Genomic DNA, 27,619 nt, shown 5'->3' on the forward strand with positions numbered 1-27,619 from the left:
AAGGGGAATGGTTTTAAACTGAGACAGGGGAGTTTTAGGTTGGATATTAGGAGGAAGTTTTTCCCCCAGAGGGTGGTGAGGCACTGGCACAGGTTGCCCAAGGAGGCTGTGGATGCCCCATCCCTGCAGGCATTCAAGGCCAGGCTGGATGTGGCTCTGGGCAGCCTGGGCTGCTGGTTGGTGACCTGCACACAGCAGGGGGTTGGAACTGGATGAGCATTGTGCTCCTTTGCAACCCAGGCCATTCTGTGATTCTTCCTGTGATTCCTTCTATAGTGAGCCTCACTGCAGTGAGGAAGACATCTATTGATAAATAATTGGCCCTGGTACACTTGGGAGCAGCACAGTACATCTGGGTCTTCACCAATCCCCTGGAACTCACATTGTAAACATGCTGGAGAAATTACAAAATCAGAGGCAGAACATCAAATAACAGATATAGGCATCATTTTTATAACAGGAAATTTATCTCAGGTTAAAAACACAATAAAGTCTTTAAAGTGAGAGTCATTGGACGAAGGCGTGACAATACGTAACATTACAGCAGCAGCTAATTTAATAACTTCAAAGACATTTGTCTCGGATTCTTACATTTGGAATCTAAATTTAAAGGTTTCTGGGGATGTCTTTAAGTATTCGAGACGACTTGTCTTTATAATTGTTACAGAAATTGCAGTAAATGAAAGCCTGCTCTGCCAGCTCTTCCCTCTATCTCCACCTCCAGGATTTGTTCTAAACATTATATGCTTTGAAGAAGCTCTAAGTCACATTTCATTAAATAGAAAAAAAAATAATAATAAATTGAAAAGCAGTGACTGCTTCACACAAGACCAGAAAGCTTTTTCCCTGCTCTTCAACAAGCTCTATCTGACCATCCAGCTTGAAGTGTTCAGTCAGGAATGGTAGCAGCTACTTGATGTCTGATGATGTTGTTTTAAAGATTAAAGTCTTGTAACAGTCATCTTTCAGGGCAATTATACCTTTTAACCCTCAAGGTTAAAGGAAAATGAAAAAAACATCTGTATGTTTTCCAAGTTTTGTTTTTTTGTTTTTTTAACTTCTTACTTTACTGCAATGGACAGCACTATTTTTTTTCTAAGGGTTTCAAGAAGCAAACCCAGCCCTGGGCCTGAGCACCTGGCAAGTCCCATGTGGGTACAGCAAGTGGGAATACTGCTGAACATCACTTCTTCTCTACTGAGATGAAATGAGTTCTGCCATGAGGCGTTTGTGTGTCTGGGTAGCAAATACATTACAGTGATATTTGGGAGCAGCACAACTTGTGCCTGAGGATGTCCGAGGAGACAGCAGACAGCTCGCTCAGATGGTGAAACTGAAGGATGCTCTTTTACAGCAGGTGAACATTTTAAAAGAGGATTTTTCCCATCACATTTGTGTTGATACCAACATGGTGGCTTTGGGATCTTCCTTCCTTCTTTTATATACTATGAGAGTGGTGAGGTGCTGGAGCAGCTGCCCAGAGAGGCTGTGGATGCTCCATCCCTGGAGGTGTTCAAGGCCAGGTTGGATGGGACCCAGGGCAGCCTGGTCTAGTGTTAGATATGGAGGTTGGCAGCCCTGCATGTATCAGGGGGGTTGGAGCTTCATGATCCTTGAGGTCCCTTCCAACCCAAGCCATTCTATGATTTACGATCCCTCCTTTTTCTCTGTCCAGGGTGAAGCCAACAATCACTGCTCCTGGTGGCTGCTCCCAGCATGGCTGCTGCTCGCAGGGTTGGGAGCAGCACTTTCTGATACCCAGAGAGAGAAGTCAATACCTGTCCATTGAGGAGATTTAGTCATTTCTGTGAGGAAATCCAATCAGCATTTGAAACGTGTTTGTTTTTTTTCCTGCAGCAGTGCTGTAAAAAGGATCAGAGCAATAGAGAACAAAGTCGGAAGATGCAGGAGTACAAATCCACCGCACAGCAGCGCTGGGAGCAGATACACAAAATGTTGTGATCACATCCAAGTTTCCCAAACAGCTGTTGCAATAATTTGGCAAAAATTCAGCTGAGCTTCCGATTTCCATCTCCAGCTACAATAAAATTCATGATGCTTTACCTGATTTCCCTCAGCCAGCCCAAAAGGCATCAGCAGATTCCTATTTCCATCACCACTCAGAACGCTGGCTGCAAAGCTACCAGAAAAAAAAGAAAAAAGAAAAAAGAAAAATCAATCAATCTCATTCATAGTATTCTCTATTACACTTCCAGCAAGTTGTTTCAATTACCTTTTATCCAGCTTAGAAGAGGTAGAGATAATTAGTAATGCACAGCCTCCTCCTGCAGTGCTGTGCACACGTGGATGATTATTGACCCCCTTTTGGAGCCAAGAGCAGCTCAAGGACTTTGCCTTCTTAGCTCTCCTCTGCGACTAGACATGGAAAATGGAAAATAAAATGGATGTAAAGGGTATGTGAGATCTGCAAGGGTGCACTGAAACAGTGGGCTCCCAGGAATACAGCACATACCTACAGGCCAACCACGATGCTATGTTAACTTATCTCCTGACATTTTTCTAAGTGAAAGATTTAAACTAAATATGGGATTTTGTAAACTGCCAGTGAACACTGTTAAATGCTGCTTTTGCAGCAGAACAGATGACCTGCAGTGGCTCACCTTGAATTTTTTCTGGCTGCAGGGTATAGGTGAGCACATGGCCTGCAAGCTGCTGCACTGTGTCTGCATGGCTGGGTCCTCATTTCAGAGCATGTGTGCAACACAGGAAGAGAAATCCATGTGAAATGTCATAACCCACCATAGGAAAATGCCTTTGGACCAGCTGTGAGGCCATTCAGTGATCAGCAGGGGCACAGGATATGGCCTGTCTGAATCAGCAGCAGGCTGGAACATTCCGTTCACAAATAAAACTTTCATTATATATACCTGTATATATATACATATGTTTGTTTTACAGCAGACCTAGTTGCCTGAAGCAAACTTGCACATTAATATGAGATAAATACATATTCCTCCTTTAAAAATACAAGGCTGTGTGTAATTTTATTCCACATCTCTCTGCTGTCTGCGTCCCTGTGAGTTACTCTGATTTATTTATTTTTTTTGACTGCTGTGTAAGGACTGCAGCATCGCTAGCTGGAGCAGAGCTGGTAAATTACTGATAGAGACACATTTTATCACAGCTGGATGAAGCCCATCTCTTCTCTTTTCCCTGAAGCAATGAGGTGTGCCATGTCAGACCGAATTTCCATGAGAGTTCCTGATCTGGAGCAAGGCATGGAAATGCTGCCATTGTAGGAGGAACCCTCCCCACATAGAGCTATAGTTTAATCTTTAGGATTTAGCAGGAGCATGGCATTGCAAAGTGATGGTTTTGCTCTGGAAAGGTTATGAAATGCATAAATGCTTCTCAAAATACAGGAGATACAATGGTTTTTTATGTGGCTATGGGAAGAAAAGACACAAGCAATGGTACCAGCAACAGAGGATGGATTAACTTCAAGGTAACAAGGAAGAAAAGGGCAAATTATGGGCTCATTTACAGGGTGATTCCCCTGGCTGCAGGAGAGTTTCAACAATTCGAGCCACAAAAATTTGAGCTGAGTCCCTGAAAACTGAGAATAATTGAATAAGATCTTTTAGAAAGGAACTACACGTTATGCCTTGCAGCTCTGTTGCTCAGCTTGCCTGTATTGGGTTCTCTCAAGTCTGCCAAAGGAGGTCTGCTGAGCAGCTGCTGAAAAAGCGCTCCCTCAACTTCAATACCAGGACAAATATTAATATTTCAATATATATCTTTTAAATGTATTTCATAGTGGGTCAAGCAGCACAGCTGAACCAAGGCAGAAGCTTTCTACTGCCTGTGCTTCACCCAGTAAAGGGAGAAGCTCTCTGGGAAAGGATCACTCACTCCTCCCCAGCAGCACGGACCAAAGGGTGGAGAAAATGGACAGACAGACCCAGAGTGGTGATCATAAGGAAGTTTATCCGTCCTTCTGTGGTTAAAATTTAACTGAAGGTCTGGGAGGAAAATGGAAGGCAGGTCTCCTGTTCCTCATTTGTTTAGAAGGGCTGAAATCTTCCCTTGGGTCTCCAGTGCTTAAAGCATGCATGCACTCAAAGTTTGACTGTCTATGAAAGTATATGCAAGGTACATAAAATGTATACATTCATAAAAGCAATGACATCAAAAGTATCCTTTAAATCCCATATAAAATAAAAATATACATGAGACCGTATCACACAGAATACCAGCAGTACATCTCAGAAATAAAATGCATTGATTTCAAACTTGACTTCCACTGTAATGTTTCTCCTGCTGAATCGCCCAGGGCAGATTTCCTTCTGTATTGCCTCCTTTACACATTCACCAGCCCACTGAAATGAATCCCTCTTTAAGGTGTTTGTTTCCTCCCTGTAGAGCAGTTAGGCAACCAGCAAATAATGCATATTTCATGTCTGAGCTGAACAAGAGCTGAAGGCTGAAAGCCCCATTGGTAAAGTGCAATCAAAGATCATTACACATCTAAAGCAAGCGATGCTTAGAGAAATTGACTGGAACTTAACAGAGCCCAAACAAGCAAAGAAACAACAACAACAACAAAAAACGAGGAAGAGGGAATAGGTATTGTATGAAAACATATGGAGTTTAATAAAGATGTACAGCTTTTCCTTAGGAAAAAAAAGATTTTTTGATACGACACGGAAAATCCTTCACCCTGAAATGGCCCAGAGCAGCCCAGTCCTGTCACAGGGAGCATCAAGAATGTAAAAGGTCCCAGAAGTGGAGTGCAGCTGTTAAAGAAGCAGGGAGTCAGCAGAGCAAAGGAGCACTCACCCATCTTCACTGTAAGAAATCAGAATCTATCGCTTGCTTCCAAAGGGATCTGGGTGTGGAGCTAGCAAAAATTGTTTCCAGACTAAGTACCAACCTTCCAGAAGAAAACACAGGAATACAATCACAGGGCCATGGCAGTTGGAAAATACCTTTCAGATCCTCAAATCCAACCCCAGACCACCACATGCCCGTGGTTCTGGAACACCTCCAGGATGCTGATCCCACCACTCCCTGGGCAGCCTGTGCGGGTGCAAGAACAATTTTTTCCTGATGCCCAAGCTGAACCTCCCCCGGTGCCACTCGAGGCCATGACCTATCACTAAATACCTGGGAGAAGAGAAATCCAGGAAATGTGGTCAGGGAGTTCCGTTTGGGCTCCAGAATTGCTGGGGGGGGGGGGAGCTGTGGGAATCCCCTCTATGGGCACTGAGTCACTTCCCGGCAGCAGCAGCTCCCTCCCCTCCACGTCAGGGGTGTTTGGGTACAGCCATGGTAACGCCTCTTCTCCAGACCAAAGTTCAGTTATTTTACATTTTTATGACTTCTGCTGCCTGCTTAAAGTTTACCAGGATAACTTTCAGAGCAGGTTCCAGGGAGCAAAAGGAGGAACAACCGTATGCCCAACAGGGCCGAAGGGAAGGAAATCTGAACCTGTGGCAAATCTGCCAGCCAAAATGCCAACCAGACAGAAAACGCTGATGTATGGAGGTGCTTTTTTCACCAGCATTGCATCTTTTGTCATCATTTGTGCCGTTCTGGGAACGCAGGCGTGGATGAACAGCGAGGTCAGATTCTCTGGAGGGAACTCTACCACTACTGTCAGCCTCACGTATGGGCTCTTTCAAGTGACCTGTGCTCAGGTCATCAACTCCGGGCTGCAGATCTCAGCTAGCAATTTCCAAGGTAAGGAATAGTGCACGGCGGTGGGTGCCAGCCTGGGTGGCAACAGGGGTGCAGGAACAGCCCTTCTTCCTTCATCTACAGCTGTAAGACCTTCAGTGAGAACCTCAGGAGAAGCTTAGGTTGGGTATTAGGAAAAACTCCTCCAAAAGACTGATGATGCACTGGTACAGCTGTCCAGGGAGTGGGGGGCCCTTGTCCCTGCAGGGGGCTCCAGAACCACAGGGATGTGGCATTGAGGGATGTGGGCATGGGGAGGGTGGGCTGGGTTGGTTTGTGGGATCTGAGAGGTCTTTCCAACCCGAATAATCCCCCTATGGTTACATTCAGGGACATGGTTTGTGTGCATGGTGCAGGCGGGGTGGGATTGGATGTGGGGGTCTTAGAGGCCTTTTCCAACCTTAATGAAATTATCCATGAAAATATCTACAAACTGTCTCAAGGATTTGAAGTGGTATAAAATAAAACCCAAGAAAGGCAGTCAGATGCTGAAGTGCTGCTACCAATGGCAACTTCTGATGATGTGTGGCCTTAGCCAATGCCTCCAAAGGAGGAAACAATACAGGATCTGAATTTGTGTCAAACAGATTTTAATTTTCAGAAGCTTTCAGCGACAAACAGGAATGCAACACTCTATTAGCATTTCATTAAAGGCGTACAAAACTAATTTGGCTTCCTTTAAATTTCATTATGTTAAATTAATCGTTTGATTTAAAACGTTTTGCCTGCCTATGATCAAATTAGCATCATTTGTATAGAGAAAGGTTCTGAAATCGCTGAAGGGAGAAGAGCAAAACACGTAAAGATAATTTAGACAGAGATGGTGTTTATGTATCTGGCAGACCTGCACTTAAAGGAAAATACTCGTTTTATTTCTTCTTTCAAGAGAACCCCATCCCATTTCTAAGTGATGCTATTAAACTGAAGCATGTCGTGTTTCAAAACCTACCTTTGCTCATTTCTTTTAACCACTCATCTGTGAAGTAAGCATTATGACATAGCTTGTCATCTTTTATAAGGCCCTCACCAAAGGCACAGGTGAGACGACACCTTTTCCAGGTGGCTCTTTGTCTCCAAGATTTTGGACTGAGGTTCTTAAATAGCACAAAAAGCTGTAGGCTGTTCATATTTTGTTGTTATGTAGCCCAGTTTTATTTATTTGTTTATTTATTTCTGCATTTGCAGTTGTCAGTATTTATCCTCAGTGCTAAAATTAAGAGCAGAAGGAGAAAAATAATAAAAATAGTTGAATAGTTACAAAGAGAAGAATTGAGAGACAAGGGAAGAGAGATGCTACGTGGGAAAAAATAAAGGTAAAAAAACAGGGGAAAAAAGAATAGGGCTCACCTAACAAGACCTTGGAGAAAGGTATTACAAAAGTGTGAAAAACTTTAGTATGAGAAAGAAAGCATGAGAAAAAGCAAAACAGCAACAAGAAGTGATGCATGCCAAATGCAACCACAGGCTGCATACTGATCTCAGTTCAGCACAACTACCTCTATGCACAAGGACTGTGCTGACATTAACAGAAATATTCATAAAAGCCCAAGTTAGCTAAGTCTGGACACTGCTGCAAAGCACAAGGATTTGCACTCATTTTCTGGCTTTAATCACAACGCTCACACGAGCACATGTGAAAGAGCAGAGAAGGCAGTCAGAAGAAACACTGCTGTCTTTTGGGAGAGCAGGTCAAATAGCTTTGAAACCTGAAGAAAGCTTTCTGGTTTTATTGGTAGGCTGTGAGATGTCCCACCACCAGGAGCAGACAAACCCTCCCAGGCAGAGCACAGCTGATCTAAACACCCAGATGGTTCCCAGCTCTTTCCCACCTGAATTCAGTATGAAAATTACACCTGAGGCACCCAGATTAGCAATGTGACAGAGCTGTACTGTGGATGTCAGTTCACATTGCAATGATTACGTTGCAGTGAAAAAGCTGAGTGCAGCAGCATTCCTAACAGTGTCTATACTGAGGTCAGTGCCCAACAGCTATTAAATCACAAGTCATTCAGACTAGTTTTCTGCTGTCATATCAGAATAACCAAAGCAGTTTTAGAAAAACAAATACGCATTTACAACAATTGCTTATATATGATTACACCTGCCCACACCAGGTGACTCAGGCACTACACCTGGCTCCATCCAGGTGTGTTCTTTCTGATTTGAGTAGGGTGCTGCATGAAAGCAGGACTCTGCCCATGGGGAGCTGAGCAGGGCCAGCAGAGGATGCAGGCTGGCAGGAGTTTGGGGCGTGCTTTGCCTTTGCCTGTAAAGCAATGAATTCAACCAAACCCCAGGGCCTTGGTACTGCCAAGCATCCCATCAGTTCTTTGCACGTCCACATACAGTTCAGTCATCACTGGAGTTTGTCTTCCTTCAGATTTAAATTTTTGGGCTCATCATTTAGGAAGCGTCATGGCAGTTCTCACATGCACACCATTTATAGATGGATAAATCAATTGAGCTTCAGGAGCTGCTTGTTGTTTCCAACAGCTGCTGAGAAGATGCTTCCTGAGTACTCTAAATATGGACATGCCTGCATCCCTCACTAGCTACATCAGGCATGTCTCCAAGACAAAATGAGCTCATTTAAAATTAATGCTTAGGTCCTATACTAGGCATGATTGTCACGCTTTGTATTAAGTAGGATACTGTGCATTCTTAAAACAGGAGAAATACTTCACAGACCTGCATGCATACTGATTTTAAACTGAAATCATAGAATGGCCTGGGTTGCAAAGGACCACAGTGCTCATCCAGCTCCAACCCCCGCTATGTTCAGGGTCGCCAACCAGCAGCCCAGGCTGCCCAGAGCCACATCCAGCCTGGCCTTGAATGCTTGCAGGGATGGGGCATCCACAGCCTCCTTGGGCAACGTTTACCTATAGGAACATAGCAAGTAGTCTGTCCCAAGACGGTAGGATTTCTCTCATTTGACATTGAGCCTTTGCAAAGGCAATATTATCATTTGGATACTGTACCATTAAAAAGAAATTCAGAGCCTAAAGGTGAAAGACAAAAACAAAGAAAATACAGGCTCTACAAGCACACAGTGCACGATGGATAAGTTTAACAAAGCAACAAAACATCAGGGCTGCTCCAGAGGCCCTGAGGATGCTCAGAACCTGGCCAAACACAGATATTATCTAACAACTTCAATCCCTAGAGCCTCCATCAGCTGCTTTAAAGATTCACCTCGGAAAGGAACCACATTTTCTTGCAACAGTGACAGCTGTGCTGGTTTCCAAGTCAGACCCACAGAGCAGTGAGCAAGGTGCAGAGGCGCACCCAGAGCCCAGCAATCAGCAGCACTCCAGGAAGTCTCAGAAGTTGACTGTGGCACAGAGGAATTGATTCGTTTTCTACCTTTTAAAATACAGAACAAATGCTTGAATTCTGCTGGCACTTGCATATTCAGCAAAGTTCTCATCAGCTTCCAGATCCTTGGTGGGACCCTGTGCCAAGCGGAAAGTTTGGGAAATTGAATCTGACCGTATGAGAGTTACAGACGAGGAAAAGGAGGTTCAGGGAAATATGACAGACTTGGTGAGGCACAGCCCTCTGCTTTTGTTCTGCACTCAGGCTGTTCTACCCTGACACAGGGGGTATTTCTGTCACATTCAAGCAGATCAGCTACTGGAGAATCCTCTAGTTTGCACAGCCTGTCTTGTTTGGAAAAATGTCTGCTGACAAGAAAGTTGCATTTTATTTCAAACTTTCTGCAGCTCTGTGCTGCTGCAGGAATGCTTGCAACAGGTGGAGTCTGGCAGAAGTGCATCCCCTGAGTGGTGGCTTGCCATTAGGACAAAAGGAGTGCAATGAGGGGGTGCAGCCGTCAGCTCTGGGAATGTTCCCAAGGATAAAATTAAGGGAGGCTGCCAGAGGGAAATCATGCACAGCTGTCTGCTTCAGGCTCAAGCGTGTTTCTTGTGGTAGGCAACAGCCAGCAGCATCAAGGCTGCTTCAGCACACACACCAGTATAGCTCTGCTCAGCTCACCTCCATTTCCTTGAGCAATGCCTCCTGCATGCCTGTCTTTCCCTTTCTTCTAGCAGAATTGCTTAAATCTGCATCTCATTTCCATAACGCATCCTTACCTGCCATTTGTTCAAACCGAAATTAACTTCTACTAAAAATAAAACATTAAATGAGATGAAAGCTCTCCTTTTAATTTATTTCCAGCAGCTCTTCTTTTTGCTCTGAATGTTTATTTTCCTTTTATGGCTGTTTATTACGGTTTTGTTCTCTTTACTGCTATGATTCCCCCAAACTAGCTGAACACTGCAGTAAGGGCTTTGCATGAGGAACAGCACAGAGGGGAAGTTTCCCTGCAGATGGCCGTCTATCACAACGCCTTTTTGAGCAGAGCATGACAACGCTGATGTCAGATCTGTTATAGGTTCAGGCAGCCTCAGGCACATTACAGTTGCCTTCTCAAGCTTTAAATTGAAAGGAGGATACTATATTTCAGTGTAGCTCTGCTGCAATGGCACTTTGAGTATGCTGCGTTATCTGCATAGGTATCAAATAACTGGAAGGATGTAGGTAAAACAATAAACTGATTACAGTCCTGAAGAGGCTGACTGCACGTACCAAGTGCATTGGGCCAGCCATGCACACAGCTACAGAAACAGCAACAACCTGCACAGGAGGACTGCAGCAAGCTGGAGCATGGGGCAGAGGTGCAAACCGTGAGCTTCCTTGTGTGTGGGTTTGGAGAGCCCTGAGATGCACTAATGCTCCCTGATAACAAAAAGCAGGAGCTGCATCTTTCCTTCAAAAGAGGGCAGAAGACACTTTCCCCAGCCTTACTTCTTCCTGTGGGATGAGGCAAGAGGTAGATGGGAGATGTAACAGGATATGAGCACCAGCTCAACACCCAGCCCTGTCTCATCCATCCGTGCATGGCTGCACTTGGGCATGTTTGTCCTACAAACACATCTGGCTGGCTGGACTTTTAGGGGCTGTTTCCCTGGTCAGATTTACTCCACACGAGAGGATTGCTGGTGCACTGAAAGGAAATAATCTGTAGTGGAAACCAAGTTTTAAATCACCAGACTTAGAATGTTTGTAGAGCCAGCAGGGATGGGATGACGGGCAGGAGCAGTGAGCTTCCTGGCAGGCTTAGCATGGAATTTCTGCCTGGCCTTGTCGAGATGAAACACTCTCAGAAACATTAAGGAAGAGAAGCTTGCTACCTAACCCACAGGTTTCTGTGCCAGTTGGATTAGTAGGCGTGCACTTTTTTCAGGCTAAGGTACCTCCATCCCATTGCAGATTTGGGCTTACATGCTGCAGCCAAACGTACAGCTCCTGCTGCATCTCTACAGCTCAACCAAATCTCTGGTTGTTAGCTTTTAATTACAATTAACTAGGTGTCAGTAAGCCTTGACCTGCTGGGCACATTTAAACACTCTGGGCACCTTCTGTCTCCCAGTTGCAGATGGTCTGAGCAGCAGTGGAACGAAAGGCATCAACACGGCCATCATCGTGCTTCTGGTTCTCATCTTGCTGAGCTCCCTCCTGAGCTCTGGCTTTACGTGCACCAACACTGTGAGCAACCCCTACCAGACCTTCCTGGGACCCATCGGAGTCTATACCTGGAATGCCATCAGTGGTGAGTAATGTGTCCACGTTGACCACTTTGTGCCCATCATACAGATAACTCCATATTCTCATTAAGAAATATTTATAACATGGAACAACTGAAAACGTGTTCATAGGATTGAGTTGGAAGGGATCTCTAAAGGCCATCTGGTCCAACCACCCTGCACTGAACAGGGACACCCACAGCTCCGTCAGGTCCTCAGAGCCCCATCCAGCCTGACCTTAGGTGTCTGCAGGTCAGGGCACCATCACCTCTCTGAGAAACCTGTGCCAGCTGTTCAGCTGGCTTTATTTTTAACCGTATCTGCTAGGGATATCTGAGAATTAGCTTAACTACTGATCGAGCAGCAGCATTAGTCTGTAGGAGGCTGGATTTTCTGGCAGCAAAGTGGAAGAGCCCCAGCAGGTGCAGAATCACTTCATGCATGACACACACCAAGGAGAATAGACTACGCTCATAAATCATAGGATGGCCTGGGTTGCAAAGGAGCACAGTGCTCATCCAGTTCCAACCCCCTGCTGTGTGCAGGTCACCAACCAGCAGCCCAGGCTGCCCAGAGCCACATCCAGCCTGGCCTTGAATGCCTGCAGGGATGGGGCATCCACAGCCTCCTTGGGCAACCTGTTCCAGTGCCTCACCACCCTCTGGGTGAATGCAGAATCAAAGCAGAACTGAGAAGTGTCCCTATTGGATGTGACTGCAGAGCAATTTGTAACCCCTTGAAGATTCTGTGCCACTATTTCATGCTATTTATAGCATAACATTTCCTGGGTTACCTGTGAAATAGTCCTCTAAGGTCTCATCAATAGGATGGACTGCAGCTTTGTTTCTGAAACATATGTTGAACCAAATACATCTAAAACAGCACTAACATCAAAGGGAAGATGGACAGAAGGCCTGAGTCACAGTAAAATACATTTCATTGTCTTAAAAAGCACTTGTGGAGATCAAAATATGCTTCAACTTTCCCTAAACAGGAAAAAAGATGGTGGAGATGCTGAGTTTCAGAGCCATGAACTCTGCCAAACGGCTCCCGGGGGCACAGCCCCCATCCCCTTGCAGCTGGCTCCTAACACACCTTGCTGCAGTTGCAGTCTGTAAGCCTTGACCCAAAAATGGAAGAATTATGGGATTGCCAAACTAAGTGTTAATGAGAAAGTAACCCACACGTTGGCTGAGGATTGCAGTTACTTTTTACAGCCCTCTAAGAGCTGTGACCTGGAAGCTGATTTTGCCACAGGCATATTTGGATGAAAAAATCATGCATCGTTTGACGTGTATCTTGAAGGCTCTTAATCTTTGTACCAGATGGCCTGAAATCCCCATGTCCTCCCTGCTAAATCCCGACCCAATGTCAGCAGGAGCACTGGTAACACGGTGTGCCTGGAGGGAAGGGGGGGAATACTTTCACCAGTGCCCATTTGTTATATCTCTGCTTGCACTGTGAGAGCAAGGAAATAAAAGCAGTGTTTGGTTCCGTGTCCAAGTGGCAGAACTCGACGTATGTTAAGGAGGCTGTGGGAAATAGGTACAGATCCAGTAAGAGATCTCATTTTGGCTCATCACAGTCACTGAAAAGGCTGGGGAGAAAAGAACCCCAGGATGCTAAGCCCAAGCTACTTCACAGAGCTCTGCCAACTCCGAGCCCATAGCAGGTTGCTCAGGGTCTCATCCACTTGTTGTACCACATATCCCATGAATTTGGGGTCATATCAAGTAGGCCACCTCAAATCACCTGAGGAGTGAATATATTATATGCATCAGCACTAAACTCAGTGAAAAAAATAACATTAAATGACTTCAGCTAAGGATAGCCAGCACGAATCCATTAATCTAGCAGAAGGCAGTTACCAGTAGCACTGGGTACTGACATCCTCAGGTTTTAACGACAGAAAATACCAGATCATATTTGTTCTGCAGGCATCCACACTAACTTAAAGAGAATATTATTAAGTAGAGACTTACAGAGCTACTCAGCACAAGTATTTCTAACATAATACTACAGACCCACCTCTAACTCTCATGCTTTTACTTCGCAGGAATCCTCACGCTTTTGGTCATGATACTTTTTCCTGTGAACGTGGAAGGCAATGACATGTCTGTGGAGTTGGCCATCAAATGTATTTCTCTGTCACTGACACACAGTGGATCTGAACACAGGTATGAGTACTCCTACTGGATCCTGCTGCTCAGCATCATTTTCAACATCGTTACTATTATCATCATCTATTTCTATGACCATGCAAGATATTCTAAGAAGAAAGAACAGGAAAGGCCGATTGAAAACGCATCAAAAGACGTCATTCTGTTTTAATGACCCAAAAAGAGGGTCTAAAATAAAATGACTGATTAATATGGACAATCCCAGCTGATCTTTTGTGTTCAGATTGAAGTGACGTGCATAGCTCGATTAACAAAACAGCCTGTTGCTTCTTCAAAGCAGATTGATTTTACTCTTCTGATGAAAGATGTTGGGTAACATCTATCAGCTCCCATTGGAAATATGCTGCCTGAGCACTTCTGAGCAGAAGCACTCAACACCAGCACCTGCCTGCAGGATGAACTACTGCTTGTAGCCAGAGGGATCAGCAGAAACTCTCCCCTAAAAGGAAAGGGGCACTAAGAGCCACCAGCCCCACATGCCTGAGAGGCTGCTACAGCCACGGCCCAGGCTTGGAAAGCCATAGCACAAAGGACTCAGGGCCAGCTCACTTCTTCATACCCCATACGGTTGCCTTCCTGAGTGCCCCACAAAACTCCCACCTCCTGGACCTGTTGTAACACAGAGCAGGGCTGCTGTGGCTGCCATGGGTGTGTGTCACTGTGAATGCATCGCTGCCCTTTGGGTGCAGACGATGGGAAGATTGAAGGCATCGCATCCATCATGCGTGCAGTCTGGGATCCAAGGGCAGGACAGTACTAAACCATGCAGAGCAGCCAGCACCTTCTGCTCCTCCTCTCCTACCTCTGCAGCTGTAAGAACAATGCTTTATTGCACATGCTTGGCATCTGTCCTATGATGCAAGAGATGCTCACAGGTGAAGTAAAGCATCTCTAGGAGGAGATGCAATGCAAGAGGTGACCTCTCATTATTTATGTCCCAAAAAATAAAGCTTCAGGATTAAGGCATTATGCTTTTCACAGCTTTGCTCTTTCAGAGCAGCCAAAAAGGAGGGTTTTAAGCATTTATACCCAAGCATTATGAGGGCAGAGCAAAGAAACATAGAACAGGGTTTGTAGGACCTGTGGAATGGGATAGCTCAGTGCCACGAGAGCCGTTATCTGCTCTCTCTGACAAGAACCATGCCTAGAACGACTTTCCCTGCTGTAAACATTTCAGTTCAAGTATCAGATGTTTTGCACCCACGAGCTAAGCTGGCAGCAAGTCAAACATTTGCCAGTTTTGCTTTGGCTGCAAAATTTTTCACACGGTTTCAGCATGCATCTGTCAGTGTTGCACCACGCCAGCACCCATCAGGCAGCGCACTTACGCTGCCATCAGGCACTTGCTTGGAGAGCAGTGAAGTCGGTGGAACAGAGCAGTGTCAGAGGCGGCTCCTGCTGGGCGAAGGAGCGGCTCGGCATCGCTTCGGGGCTCCTGTTGTGCAGAGCTGCTGCCCGCAGGGTGTTGGGGCGTGGGAAGGAGTGCTGCTGTCTGCAAAGAGACAGGTGGTTCAGGTATCCATTTCCTGAAGAGAAGCTTCATAAGAGGAGATGGAGCAGGGGCTGACACTGCATTGCTACAGAGGCAGGAAAAAAGAGAATGCAACACAAACCAGCCCTGTGTTTTGCTTTTAGGGTATAAAAAAGGAATGAGTCTGGCTCCTGCCAGCCAGCCAGAATTGAAATGAATGGAGCTGTTCAGTACATTCCTTCTCCTAACAAGAGCAGATTTTGGCAGTTACCCTTAGGTAAAGAAGCAAAGGGCACGGACTGTCGGCACCAAGTTCCCACCTTATCTAAACAGAGTAGCTTTACCCATTCATCACTTGCCAGCAGTGGAGGTGCAGTGCCAAGGGAAAGAGTGAGGCGAATCCTGGCCCTGCAGCCAGGCTTGTTTGATAGCAAGTGATTGCCACAGCAGCTCTGCTTCCTACTTCCCCCAAATCTCTTCTAGCCCTATGCTTCACTCAAAGTTTCACCCTACGGAGAAGTTCTGCTGCAGAGCTGCCAAAAAGCAGCGGCTTTTTCCTTGGAAAACACACAAGCTGCTGAACACGCAGTAAATTACCGATGACCTGAACAATTAGCAGCCACAGAAAAGAGTCGATAACACACAGAGTAACGCCTGGTGCTGGCACCTCCTTGTGACAGCGTGGTCAGAGCCCTCAGCAGCAGGAAGCAGAGCACAGCAGTGCTGTTCAGTGCTGCTATCAGCCGCAGCACAGCCCCTAAAACCAATTCCTGTCCCCCAGGAGCAGTTCTACTAAAGAGCCACCTGACTCGTGCTATTTAAAAGCACGGGGAAACCCCAGAATTAACCATCGCCATTCTAAATTGAGAGCCAAACCACCAGCACGGTAATGGCTTTTATTACAGAAGTGTCAGAATTGAAAGTCAGCGTCACCCTTCTGGCCGTACGGGGCAGAGCTCCAAACCAACACAGGCTGAGGTGGCAGCATGCCCACAGGATGTCAGATCTGGTCACACGGATGGGGATAAATGCACAACCACAGCTTTTTCTACAGGTGTCTCCTCTGCAAATGAGAAATGAAACTTATGAAATCTATTTGAGTATAAAGGCAGCTTGAGGAGTTTTTGTATGAAAATGGACAGCACGAGAGAGTGCCCTCGCAGGCACACGCATCATGTGTGGGTCCCAGCTGCAGCCAGCACCAAGTGGGGCAGATGGCATCTGCAGGGGAGCTCTGCTGCAGGGAACCCCAAGCAGAGCAATACCCACTTGGAGAGATGCACTGCAAGCGTTCAAATCTTTCATCTGGTCTGAATTTAAGTGTCCTTCTTCTGGATGTTCCTGAACAAAAGAGGCTCAGAACCCACTTTTTTCTAGGTGATGGGATCTGTGTGCTGACAGACACTCCTATGAGTTACACTGATGCTCCTCAGGGAATTGGGCTACGGGCAGCAAAGTGCTGCTGCAGAACACTTTGGGATGTTTGCAGCCAAGCTGTGCTGAAGCAGGGCTCACTGATAACACACAGAACACTTCCATATTTTTGCTTTTAGAGGAAACATCACCCCCTTAGACTCCTAAAATTTGTGTCAACTGACACGATGTGTTTACACTCAATTAAACCCCTGTCCCCAGGTTTGGTATTATTAGCATATCAGTCACTGACTTGTGGGAGGGTGACCCATCACCTGCACCACAACCCATTCCTGCCCACAGATGCACGCCGCAGACACCAGCAGTGGGACATTGCCACGATACACACACCTCACACCCACTGAGACACAGTGCCACACACAGCACATCTCAGAAAGCACAAAGTTCTCCTTTTGGAGACCAGCCCCACAGAGCGGGTGCACAACAGCACACCAAAACGCAGGCTTGTCTGCTCCACCTATGGTATTCAAAACACTCGAAATCCCCAGGTATATCAGGAGCGACTATCCCCCCCATCCAGCCCCGGGTCGGGGAGGGCCAGCTGGGCTTCTCTCTGAGCCTCTCAGACCTTTGGAGGGGGCTCCTCTCAGCCCCTTCCCCGCTGTGCGCCTCGGAAGCCATAAGAGGGCAGCAGTCCCCTTCCCAGCCTCAAATACTGCCTTTATTCCCCCTCTTCTGTAGAAGAAAATAGAAAACCTTCTACCAGCATCGTCCTTACATATACGTTTATTTCACCTGCTCTGCTAAGACACAGATAACAACAGAAACGTTGATCCTAGGTGCTCTACTGAGCCCTCCCCGCATCTGTGGATGCTCTGGAAAGGAGCACAGCAATGCATGGACTAAAGGCCCCCTCGTACAGGACTGGTGGAAAAGGCTGAAACACAAAATACAGTTTTATACAGCCTCAATCTTCAGAGTAAGGGTAAAAGCTTGATCTTCCATTGCTTGTATTCCAGTGCTCCATCAGACTGATGGGACTCTTTGGGCAGAGAGTTTGCCATTCAGAGTAGGGAAATCAGTGATGAGATGTGACAGGACAGGGCAATATATCAACATGCTGGTGCTCAGTCTGTCTAGAGCCTCCAGGTAACTGTCAGTGCTAATAAAGCACTCAAAGATGGATGATACTCTAATTACGAGAACTTCTAAAGGAAGTCACTAGTTATAACAAAAATACAGCTTAATTTCCTAATGGCTTTGGGGCTCAGTATACATATTGCTGTCTCCTGCCCACAATCCAGGTAGGTGCAGAGTTTCTGCTCTTCTTAGTGAGTGTTAAGTCTCCATTTACAGAGTGCCATGATGAAGGGACACAGCATGGATGCTGTCTCTCATAAATCCCCATAGGTAAGCATGGGAAGAGTGGGACAGGTGAGTGGGCAGCAATGGGGACGAAGACCTGGCAGCCTGGCAGAGCTCAGAAGGTTCTCTAATGGCCCCATCCACCACCTCATCACTGCCAGAGCTCTGAGCTGCACCTTCTAGAGCCACAAACCACTTCTTCGAGGCTTTTCCCAATTCTTAACACAACTTTTACTTTCTGAGGGAGAAGGCTGTTAATGCCCCACGACTGAGGTCTGAACTGCTGTGCCTGTGCCTGGAAAACCATTTCTGCCGATTTTATGAAAGCAGTTGGAAAGAATGGGAACCTTCATCGACTTTAGGGAGGTTTGGATCAAGCTGTGAACCAATTAACATGACAATGATGGGGAAATTCTTCGTGTTTATCCCGCAAGCTGAAGCTGATGGGGATCAAAATATCCTCACTAATCTCTTCCTCCCTTCAGCAACCTCCTTTAAAGAGGAGAGAACGTGGATTAGAGACTCCAGAGCAGTTGTTGCTTCAGCCATTAAATTCTCCAGCTCTCTCGTGCGTGTTCTGAAGCAGAGGGGGGGGGGGGGGGGGGGGGGGAAGAGAAAGGGGGGAAGGCACTAAACGAATTCCTACATTCAAGTCATCTAAACACTAAGCATTAGGCACCTCTGTGTAGATATCGTATCTAGTACTGGACCAGGCTGCCCAGGGCCCCATCCAACCTGGCCTTCAGCTCCTCTAGGGATGGGTTATCTGCTGCATCTGATGGTGTGAGCAAGCCCCCAGCCACCAAGGGGGAACAAAGCAAAAGCCACACTAAGCATGCACAGGGATAAAAAGTGCTGCCCAGTAACATCAGTCAAGGCAGAGCAGCCTGGCAAAACACACCTCTCAAGTAACACTTTAATTGATAAATGTTGCTCAAGCCATAAATTACCATTTTCCTGGCATGACATTTTACCTGCAGCATAGCTGTAGAGGCTGATGAGAAGAAAACTGACAATACATATTCATCCATCTTCATTTGTCTTTTGTGAGCAAGGGAACACCATTAGGGGCCCATTTCAGAGCATCAGCCTTTAGTACCTGATCCCGTCTTGGAGGTGACTCACCCCCATCCTTCCCCTCACCCCACTGCCCCCACTCCTGGCACCATGCTCCAGTGACCCAAGTTCCTTCAAAATAAGGCACATTTAGCCTGGGTTGCAAAGGACCACAACGTTCATCCAGTTCCAACCCCCTGCTGTGTGCAGGTCACCAACCAGCAGCCCAGGCTGCCCAGAGCCACATCCAGCCTGGCCTTGGATGCCTGCAGGGATGGGGCATCCACAGCCTCCTTGGGCAACCTGTTCCAACCTATTCCTCCAACAGAAATCATAGAATTGTAGGGGCTGGAAGGGACCTCCAGAGATCGAGTCCAACCCCCTTGCCAAAGCAGGTTCCCTACACCAGGTTGCAAATGAGAATACCATGGAAAAAGAGAGAAATAACAACACAAGAAGATGTCATCCAAAACAAAGCTTAAATGTGTACACCTGTTAAGTTTTAAATGCAGTTTGCAGCCTCTTGTTACCAATACCACAACAGTCCCTGCAGATTCCGTTGCACGGTATATTGGATTTTAATAGAGCCTCTAGCTTTAATATGAGACAATGAATGAGATATGCCCACAGAAATCAAAGGGTCCTGCAAGCAGGTGTGCATTCAAGCTATTTTGCTGCAGCCAGAGGGTGAATATTTCCAATCTGGAAATTATTTCTATAATTGAAACTAAAGAGGCTCTCGGTTAGGCTTGGGAAGTTTTTCTATGATGGTTGAAAGTGCTTTTAGGCAGCACATGGCTGAGCAGCACAACCAGTGCCAGGGAAGGCTGATAAGAAAGGACATGTGAGGATCAATCAGTTCTTTATCGGAGCAGAGTGTTAAAGAAACTGAGGTATGAAAGAGCTGCACTGAGCTGCAATTTTTGTTACTCAAAACTCCTTTGGTAAGAAAAAGGAGAGAACTGGGTGCTGACTTTTTCCTATAGATACCACTCTTCATCCTCAATACAGAAAGAAGGATGCTGTTACTTACTGCAAGTGACACTCTGTGGCTTGAAAGAATGGGCTTGAAAGAATAAGCCCTGGAGTTTTGTTTAATTGATTGCACAGATGTAAGTAATCAAAGTAATTGAAAGAGCCCAATTTTCTCCAAGAGGACAGCAGGTGCCAGCCATGGCAGACACCTACAACTGCACTGAACTGCTGCCTGCTAGTTGGGAAGTAAAGCCACCTTTTAGCCAGACATATTTTGTGGAACCAATTCTACTACAGCTGGCAAAAACAACCTACAACTGTCAGAGCATTTGTGAACTCTCTTCCATTGCACACTGAACTGAGACACAGCAATAAACAAGGGCTGCATCTCATGTCTTTGCACATGGCTGGGTGGTGCAGACTGGGCAGGGCAGCTCATCCTCCTCCTCTTCTTCTTCCCATGCTGTCAGCTGCTTTGCTGATCAATGGCAGGGAATTTGCCCAGAGGGCCACTGCTGCCCCAAATCCTTTTTAGAGGTGGATATTGAAGCCAGTGCATTCCTTCATAAAAATGGCAGGCCAGCCTTAGTTTGAAAGTGTAACAAATGAAAGGGCTCCATTTGTCAGTGTCAGGATGGGGCAGTGATCTCTTGCCTGGGAGCAGTCAAAGCCCCCCAGCAGGTGCTTAGCAGAGAGGGGATCACACAGGGAGAGACTCACCATTAGAACAAGAGCCACTTCTAAGAAGTCACTGTCTTCAGGCAGGATATGGCAAAGATACTATGAACAACATGCTACAGTAAGCATGAAGGAACATTACCATCAAGTTGATGAACTAATAAATGCCATGCAACTCCCACAGCCATATTTTTTTTTTTTTTTTAAAAATGGATTTTCCTGGAATTCCAAACTTATATACATATATATCTCACTGCATTTCTACTGGGGCGTGCACAACACTTCCTGCGTCACTTCCCACACATCCAGCACTGCTGCAAGTCTGACACCTGTACTGACTGCATTTTCTACAGACAGGCAAAAAAACAGAACAGCCCCAAAGCTATTACAACGTTCGCCGATGGATGGATGCTTCAGGTACCTCTCTGCCTACAGGAGCCTGTGATGAATGCAAGAGAAGTGATGTGAAACAAAGAATAAAGAGATCACAAAGGTCACTGGGGTCTGGAGAAGAGGTGAAGGAGCACAGGAAATTATAGAAGGGAGCAGAAGCACAGAGGAATGCCAGAAGGTCAAGACTTGAGGATCCTTGCAGTAAGTGCTGCCCAGCAGAGCTCTGCTTGCAAAGGATGGATGAAGTATTTTAACTATGCACTGCCAGAGGCTGTAACAAGGATTTGAAGCTTCATTAACCTATAGGCTCTCCTTTTCTTTCTTACTACGCTCTCCAGTGCTCCCATCCTGCCCTAACTCAAAAGGAAGACACCTGCAATGCCATTACGATCAGAAGGAAAGCCAGAGCTTCTCTACAATGACAGCAAAGCCGCATTTTCTGCCAGCAGTTGTGCTCTGCTGTTGCCTCAGGTATCATGACTGACACCTGTAGTCTGCCCAGGGAAGGTAGCTTCCTTGCAAAGGCCCAGGCAGTGTTCTTGTGGGGAAGAATAGCTTACTTCTTTCCACTGCTCCAACATACGATCTCTTTTTACTGAACTCTCCATCATACCTCAGCTTTTGAGCTCAGTGGGAGGTGGGTTTCCTTGATCCCAGCCAGGCAGCTCTGTGCCAGCCATTGAGGGTGGGGATACATTTTACCTTCTTCCATTTCTACTCTTGACTCGGTCTCTCCAGTCTCTGCAGGTGTAGGAGGAAACCACCCACCTTGGTGAAGTGGATGATGGTAAGAGCTCAGTCCTAAAGACAGGTTCAGTGATTCTGGGTCCCAGTTTCCGGTACATGAGCCAGAATGAAGGTGGAGCCAGGAGTTGGACTCGATGCTCCATATGGGGCCCTTCCAACTCAGGATGTTCTGTGATCGTGGTTGAGCCCATGATCTAGACTTGATCTTTGCCCAAGACCTTTCTATATTGAAGGGACTCAGTAATTGCTTGCTCTTGGGCAACTCTTGGTTGCCTGAAGAGTTTTCTTGGATTTGTAGTTATCCAGCCAGTTACATTATTCAGCTTCTTACAAAAATACTTTCATGCTCTGCACTGCAAAATCAACTTATTACAATTCCCACTGAGTCAGTGTCTGCCATGGCCTCCTGAGCAGCCACTGGCAGAAAGAAGCAAACCAGACCTCACGTGCTAACCTAGAACCACTCTGGAGAACCAAGCCCAACATCTGGACTACAGTATAATTCTTATTACTGTCAGGGGTTTGAAACAGCCTTCAATTCAAAAGTAGGTGAGCTGGATGCAGACACGTATATTTGCAAGTGTGTCTAAAAGTAGTTTGCATTATCAATCATTCACGTCTGGGTTTTGGCCTTTGTTTATGCAGTTAACACTTCAATTTGATTTTTTGTATTTAATACTCTGTCCTGGACTTGTAGTCAAATCTCTACAAACAAAAACTTCATTAACAAAAATGGCTCAGCAAGCCAACATGGTGCTCAAGAGATCTACTTAGTTTGCAAGCAGTTCCCCCAATGAAATTAACCCAAATGGCTTAATCCAAGTATGTAAATGGCTCATCTCAGCGAGATTTACACTATGTGCAATGTGCCTGCAGTCAGTAAATCAAACTGATGCAGAGACTTTATGTCTTTCCTTCGCTCTTCTCTCCAGCCAGGGGGGTATTTTGGGAAAGACTTTGAATTTCAGATTATTGTGTCTTCATCTACTTAAAGCAATGCAGACTTCATTAGTGCTTTTGTCTTGACAGGTACCTACTACTGCTGATTAATGTTCACCATTTGTCCAATAAAAAATTTGCATGGAAAGCTTTCGAAAGCTGCTACTGGATTTCAGTCCCTGTGAGCAGAATGCTTCTGGATAACTACTTTTAAGAGGAAAAAAACACCCTCACTGCAAACTTTTCAGGAAGGCAGCAAAGCATAGCTCTGTATGCTAAGCATTTCCAACGGTACTGATGTAAGAATATTTGTTAGTTAGAAGTGACAGTAAATGCACGCATAGAGGACAATACAACATGGAGGAGCTGGGGTCATAGGTTATGGTTGTGGGTTTTTTTTGACCAATCTATTTCTGAAGCCCTACCAATGCATTTATTTCAAGAATTCAAGCAGAGCAAACATCCTCCTCCCCGCTCACACTGCCTTTGAGATTTAGCCACTTCTCTTTCCCCTGAATCACAGAATGGCCTGGGTTGAAAAGGACCACGATGATCATCTAGTTTCAACCCCCCTGCTGTGTGTGCAGGGTCACCAACCACCAGACCAGGCTGCCCAGAGCCACAAAGTTGAGGCCCTTCTTGAACCATAACCCAGCTTTTCCCAAGTCAAGTACACTACATCTGTCTCCCTCCCAGCTAAGAAAGCACAAAGATTGCAGGAAAAATAGTAAGGCTTTCCATCCTATTTACTCATCATTGCTGATAAAATTAGAAAATGGGAGCAAATAAAAACGGTTGTGGAAAAAAGCAAGACAAGGAAAGCAAGTAACTCAGCTGTGTTAAGGAACAGTGTTTAAAACGGGGGCTTTTTAAACAGATAAGGTTGTTCCTTTGACCTCCGGTGGCACCAGTGAGCTGCTAATTACTGGGTTGTTAACTCAAACTGGCAAAGGATTAATTAGATAGGAAAATGACTGGAGAAAGAACTCTGCTAGGAAGTCAGGAACTGAAGTGTTTTGCAAGAGAAATGTAGATTCTGGAATAGAAGAGATGCAATTCTTTATGCATTTGCAATTCTTTAGGCAGCTGAGGAAAGTAAACTAACAAGCTGTTTTAAGATTAGGAGTCCAGAATAGAAGAAATCTGTGAGGCTGGAGAAGGCTGCTTCTTAGTCAGGGAACAGCGAGGTTGGCTGTGGTTTTGGGAAGAGATTTCAAGCTAAGAGAGACAGTTCTGCCTGTCAGCACAAGGAGGGGATGGAGATGGAGGGGATACCAAAGTAAGAAGCTAGAAGAAGCTGGGAACGAAGTCATATTTGGAAGGATTGGGCATGGATGTTCAAGTTGACACTGTAAAGGAGAATAGAGTCCTTTTCCCTGAAGCAGAGCAGAGGTGGGGACCACAGTAATGATGTCTAAGCATGGAGTGACCATAGCTCACATGGTTAGAGCCTACCAGGCAGAGATATCCTTCTGGACATCCATCCACTAATGCAACCACTGGATATGAACTACAAGGACTGGGAAAGCAGGGGGCAGCAGCACAGACACTTCTGCTCTGAGATGAAAATTTGGCCATAGCAATTCTTAGTGTTATTCTTTGGCTCTGTGGGCGGGTGTTGGGTCCTTGGGTGATCTCCAAGCGACAGAAATAAAATATAAGGGCTTCATTGTAGCATACAACCTCTTCTCCACTTCCCTGAGATCAGCACTGCTGTTTGGATGTTCCCGTGGTGATGAGGAAATAACACTGCAAGCTGGCATAGGTACAACAGCATTTCATGGGAAAAAACAAAAACAGGAGAAACAAGAAAACAAGTAGAAGTTCTTGAAACAGTGCTGGATGGAGCAAGAGATTCACAAGGTTAAAACACAGGGATTTACGAAGCACAGCTCCCAGATCAGAGGCTTCCCTTCCCATTCCTAATGTGCATTTCACCTTCTGGTGCCAGGTATGAAATTATACTCTCTGTGCAGAAACTCATTTTTCAGCCCACGTGGGAAACGTTCGGACAAATGTATTTTCTGCTAGAAAAGAAAACATTTTAAGAGCCACAAGTATTTCCCCTCGGGTGACTTCCCCTTAATCTTCCCAGTGACACCTCTCCCAGACACTTCCCAGCACACTGATCTGCACAGCAGCAGCTATTCCCAAGGTATTTAGTTTCTCCCCACAGGTTTTTGCAGCTATTATGTGACTTCAGATCCGAAAGGCTGCTCCTCTCGTGCAGTGACAGATAATTGAGCTGGGTGAGGCTGAGCGACCCGCAAAGACAGCAGAGCTGAGTGCTTCTAACCTCAAACCTGGGTGCAGATCTCAGCCACTTTTAAAAAGAAGATTTCATAACAGAAATAGAGCCCAGTCCAAATCTTTCATTAGACCAAGAGACACAGCAAACAGCGTTCCAAACACACACACAACGAAGTGCTGACTGTGCAGCACAGTACTGACTTTTTGGGACCGCTCTGCCTGCATGGGATCACAGCAAGGTGTGGGGGTATCTCTGCAGGAACAAGGTCTGCTTTTGCTGACCAGCCCTGCCTGCCACTAACTTTCCAGCGTACCACAGATGTCTGCACGTCCCTAAGACAAAGGTCAGTTCTCTTAGTATTGGATTCTAAAAGCATCTGTTGCAGTTAGCCAAACGCCTAGAGCTGCAGCTTTGGGAAGTTCTCAACATGCCCCAGGCTTCTTTAATAAGACCTGGTATTTTCAGTGTAGCACAAACTGCTGAAGCCAGTTCCTGATGTAGTGCCCCACGTGGGGAAGTGCTTGGCACGTTACAGATCCCTGCAGCATCATTACAACAGCTCCATAGAGACACAAGGGCAGCCACGGAGCTGTGCCCCAGCACATCCAGCACTCCATGCAAGCCTTTGAAACTGGGAGTCATTTAAACACGACTCATTTTCACATTCACTCTGGCTTTAACTAATTCTGTTCTACATCACATCATGGCTATGTTAGTTTTTCCCCCAGGTGAGAAATGAGAACGATGCTTCTGTCACAGCCCAGTAGCATTAATAGACCACTGCCTGTCCTCAGCTCTGCACCTATCAGATAAGGCTTGGGGACATGGACAAACCCAAACTCTGCAAGGAGACAGCAACCCCGGAGTGTAAGCTTTATAGAAATAAGAAGATATGCTTATAAATATCTGTTTTAAACTAATTTTCTCATGTCTCTTCCCCCAGATTAGCTTGTTACCAAAGGAGTAATTATCCTCTCCTCTTCCAAAACTCACCTTAACAGCTGAATTAAAAGATCAAACAAAAAGATTTCTGGGCATCGCTATGTTCTGATAGTCAGGGAAAGTCCTGAACTCAGAATCAATGCTCTCAATTCAGGTGGACAATCAGAAACACTCTGTGTTTTTCTAATCAGTTCCAAAGTCCCCAGGTCTATCTGTTTCTAAGGAAATAGGAAAACAGAAGATAGCAAAAGTCTCTGCATTGAGGTAAATTAAATAGCTCCTTTAAGAGTCATTTATCAGTGCTTTGATTGATCTGCACCCTACAAGTTACTGCTTGAAGTGACCACATAACTGTAAGAACTGCAGAAACAAAGCAAGGCAGGAGGGAGGGCAGATCTGGGGCACAGACACAGCATGCCATGCAGGTAGGGCACTCTGTAGCTGAGTGCCCGAAGAGCAGAACTAACACAAAGGTGCTTAAATAGCATTTGGCACAGCCAAACCTGCCTGCCAAGGGCTGTTTGGGAAGGATATTGAGTGCCCAAGGGGCCTTTTGTAGCCTGTTTGCTTTAAACTGCAAGGAGCATGCTCCAGTATTCGCTTACATTGACATAAGTGAAACTTAATCACAGCACCTTATTCTGAAGAGAGGAGGAAACAGAACTGTTTACACTGCGTGATCAATAGGAGCCATGAAATAGTGCTGCAGGACACCTTTAATCAAACACTGGGATACGTCAGGCAGGATGGATTGCAGGCTTTACATCATTCTGGAGAACCACGGGGTGAGAAGAGCTGTCAGGATCTCACCTGAAGCTTTCCAGCACAGTGATGTGTTGGAGGGGCAGGACATTGCTTGAGGCTCTGCAATGGATGGTGCACTGACTCTTCCATACAATTGGTGACAACATCTACTTTGACATATCACTTCCACCACGACAGCAGGTTGGCATTTGCTCAGGGTTTATAGTTTAAATAACCAAGGCATAAATTCTACCTAAGATGCCTTCTTTTAAAATCAGAACCGTGATGGGCAAGAGTAAAAGCTTGTCCAAGCACAAGGAGCAACCCGTTAAAATGGAGCCTTACAGCATCTCAATGAGAGATTTTCCAACAATGCCAGGCAACTTAATTTACTTTTTGATTTTTTCCTTATTAGTGTTAAGTTTCAGTGTATTTATACAAAAATGAAAACCAAGGAAACAAGAAATTGATGTGTGTAGTCTATTGGTCTAGATAGCAGTGTGTACTCCTGAGGGCAGTCATTGCAGTACTCCAAAGTCAGGGCTTCTGAGCAACCTGAACTGTGGATTCCAGAGGAGATATAGGCAAAATGAAGTCCTTAGCTTGAGTGGGACAACACTAATCCCAAAGCTTAAGACTTAGAAGAAGCTATGAAAGCCTACTACTAGTACAGGTAATGTTAAAGGCTCTCCCACCAGTTAACAGCACAGAAGCTGTGGAAGTCAATTCTGTCTGGGCAAAAAGTAGCACTGCCCAGCTGTGATCAATCAGCAGTAAGAAATGTGATGGAAACCATGTAGAGAACACCAGAAATTCAGCTCCCTCTCAAAGAGCAGCTTCCAGCACTGTCTTTCAAAGCAGCAGAGCAACCTTTTTCCACGAGCAGACAGATGATGGATCGCCTTCCCTCGCAGTCAGTGGAAATTAAAGGAGTTCAGTGCTTTACAGCCAGACACCAATTGCCCAATGGGTGCTGTATTATACTCTATTTGACTATTCCATATGCATGCTGCTCTGATCCTGCCTCCCAAAAGTACTTCTGCAAGGAAATAACACAACTCTGATTTATTCCTAGGGCAGCAGAAACTGATGTACAGAATTACTCACGGGTAGGCTGCAGCATTATTAGCATTCATTAAAAGCCCAGAGAACAAATTAAGTTGTCCCCATACAGCAGGAGCAGACCTGGAGCCTGAAATCAAGTCCCAGCCTC

General features: G+C 45.7%; 1 protein-coding gene and 1 long non-coding RNA gene across 5 annotated transcripts; one reads left to right on the plus strand and one right to left on the minus strand.

The window, feature by feature from the left end:
* Positions 1-430: 430 nt before the first annotated feature.
* LOC128077605 (uncharacterized) lies at positions 431-5,266 on the minus strand. 4 transcript variants are annotated; one of them, XR_008205076.1, is made up of 4 exons: positions 5,128-5,266; positions 4,801-5,040; positions 2,065-2,140; positions 431-1,862 (listed from the first exon to the last, which is right to left on the minus strand). It is a non-coding gene; the product is annotated as an uncharacterized LOC128077605 (long non-coding RNA). The 4 variants fall into 4 exon arrangements; XR_008205074.1 differs by having other exon boundaries at positions 4,801-4,894; positions 5,128-5,255; XR_008205075.1 differs by lacking the exon at positions 5,128-5,266 and adding an exon at positions 2,234-2,376 and having other exon boundaries at positions 4,801-5,121.
* An 81-nt stretch (positions 5,267-5,347) lies between these two features.
* CLRN3 (clarin 3) lies at positions 5,348-14,437 on the plus strand. The gene is made up of 3 exons (XM_052677070.1): positions 5,348-5,703; positions 11,138-11,317; positions 13,348-14,437. Exons 1-3 carry the CDS (start codon positions 5,475-5,477, stop codon positions 13,620-13,622), a joined length of 684 nt encoding a protein of 227 aa, XP_052533030.1. The 5' UTR covers positions 5,348-5,474; the 3' UTR covers positions 13,623-14,437.
* The last annotated feature ends 13,182 nt before the right edge of the window (positions 14,438-27,619 follow it).

Source organism: Tympanuchus pallidicinctus, unplaced genomic scaffold, assembly GCF_026119805.1.
Source record: "Tympanuchus pallidicinctus isolate F22 unplaced genomic scaffold, pur_lepc_1.0 scaffold16, whole genome shotgun sequence".
Lineage (NCBI taxonomy): Eukaryota > Metazoa > Chordata > Aves > Galliformes > Phasianidae > Tympanuchus > Tympanuchus pallidicinctus.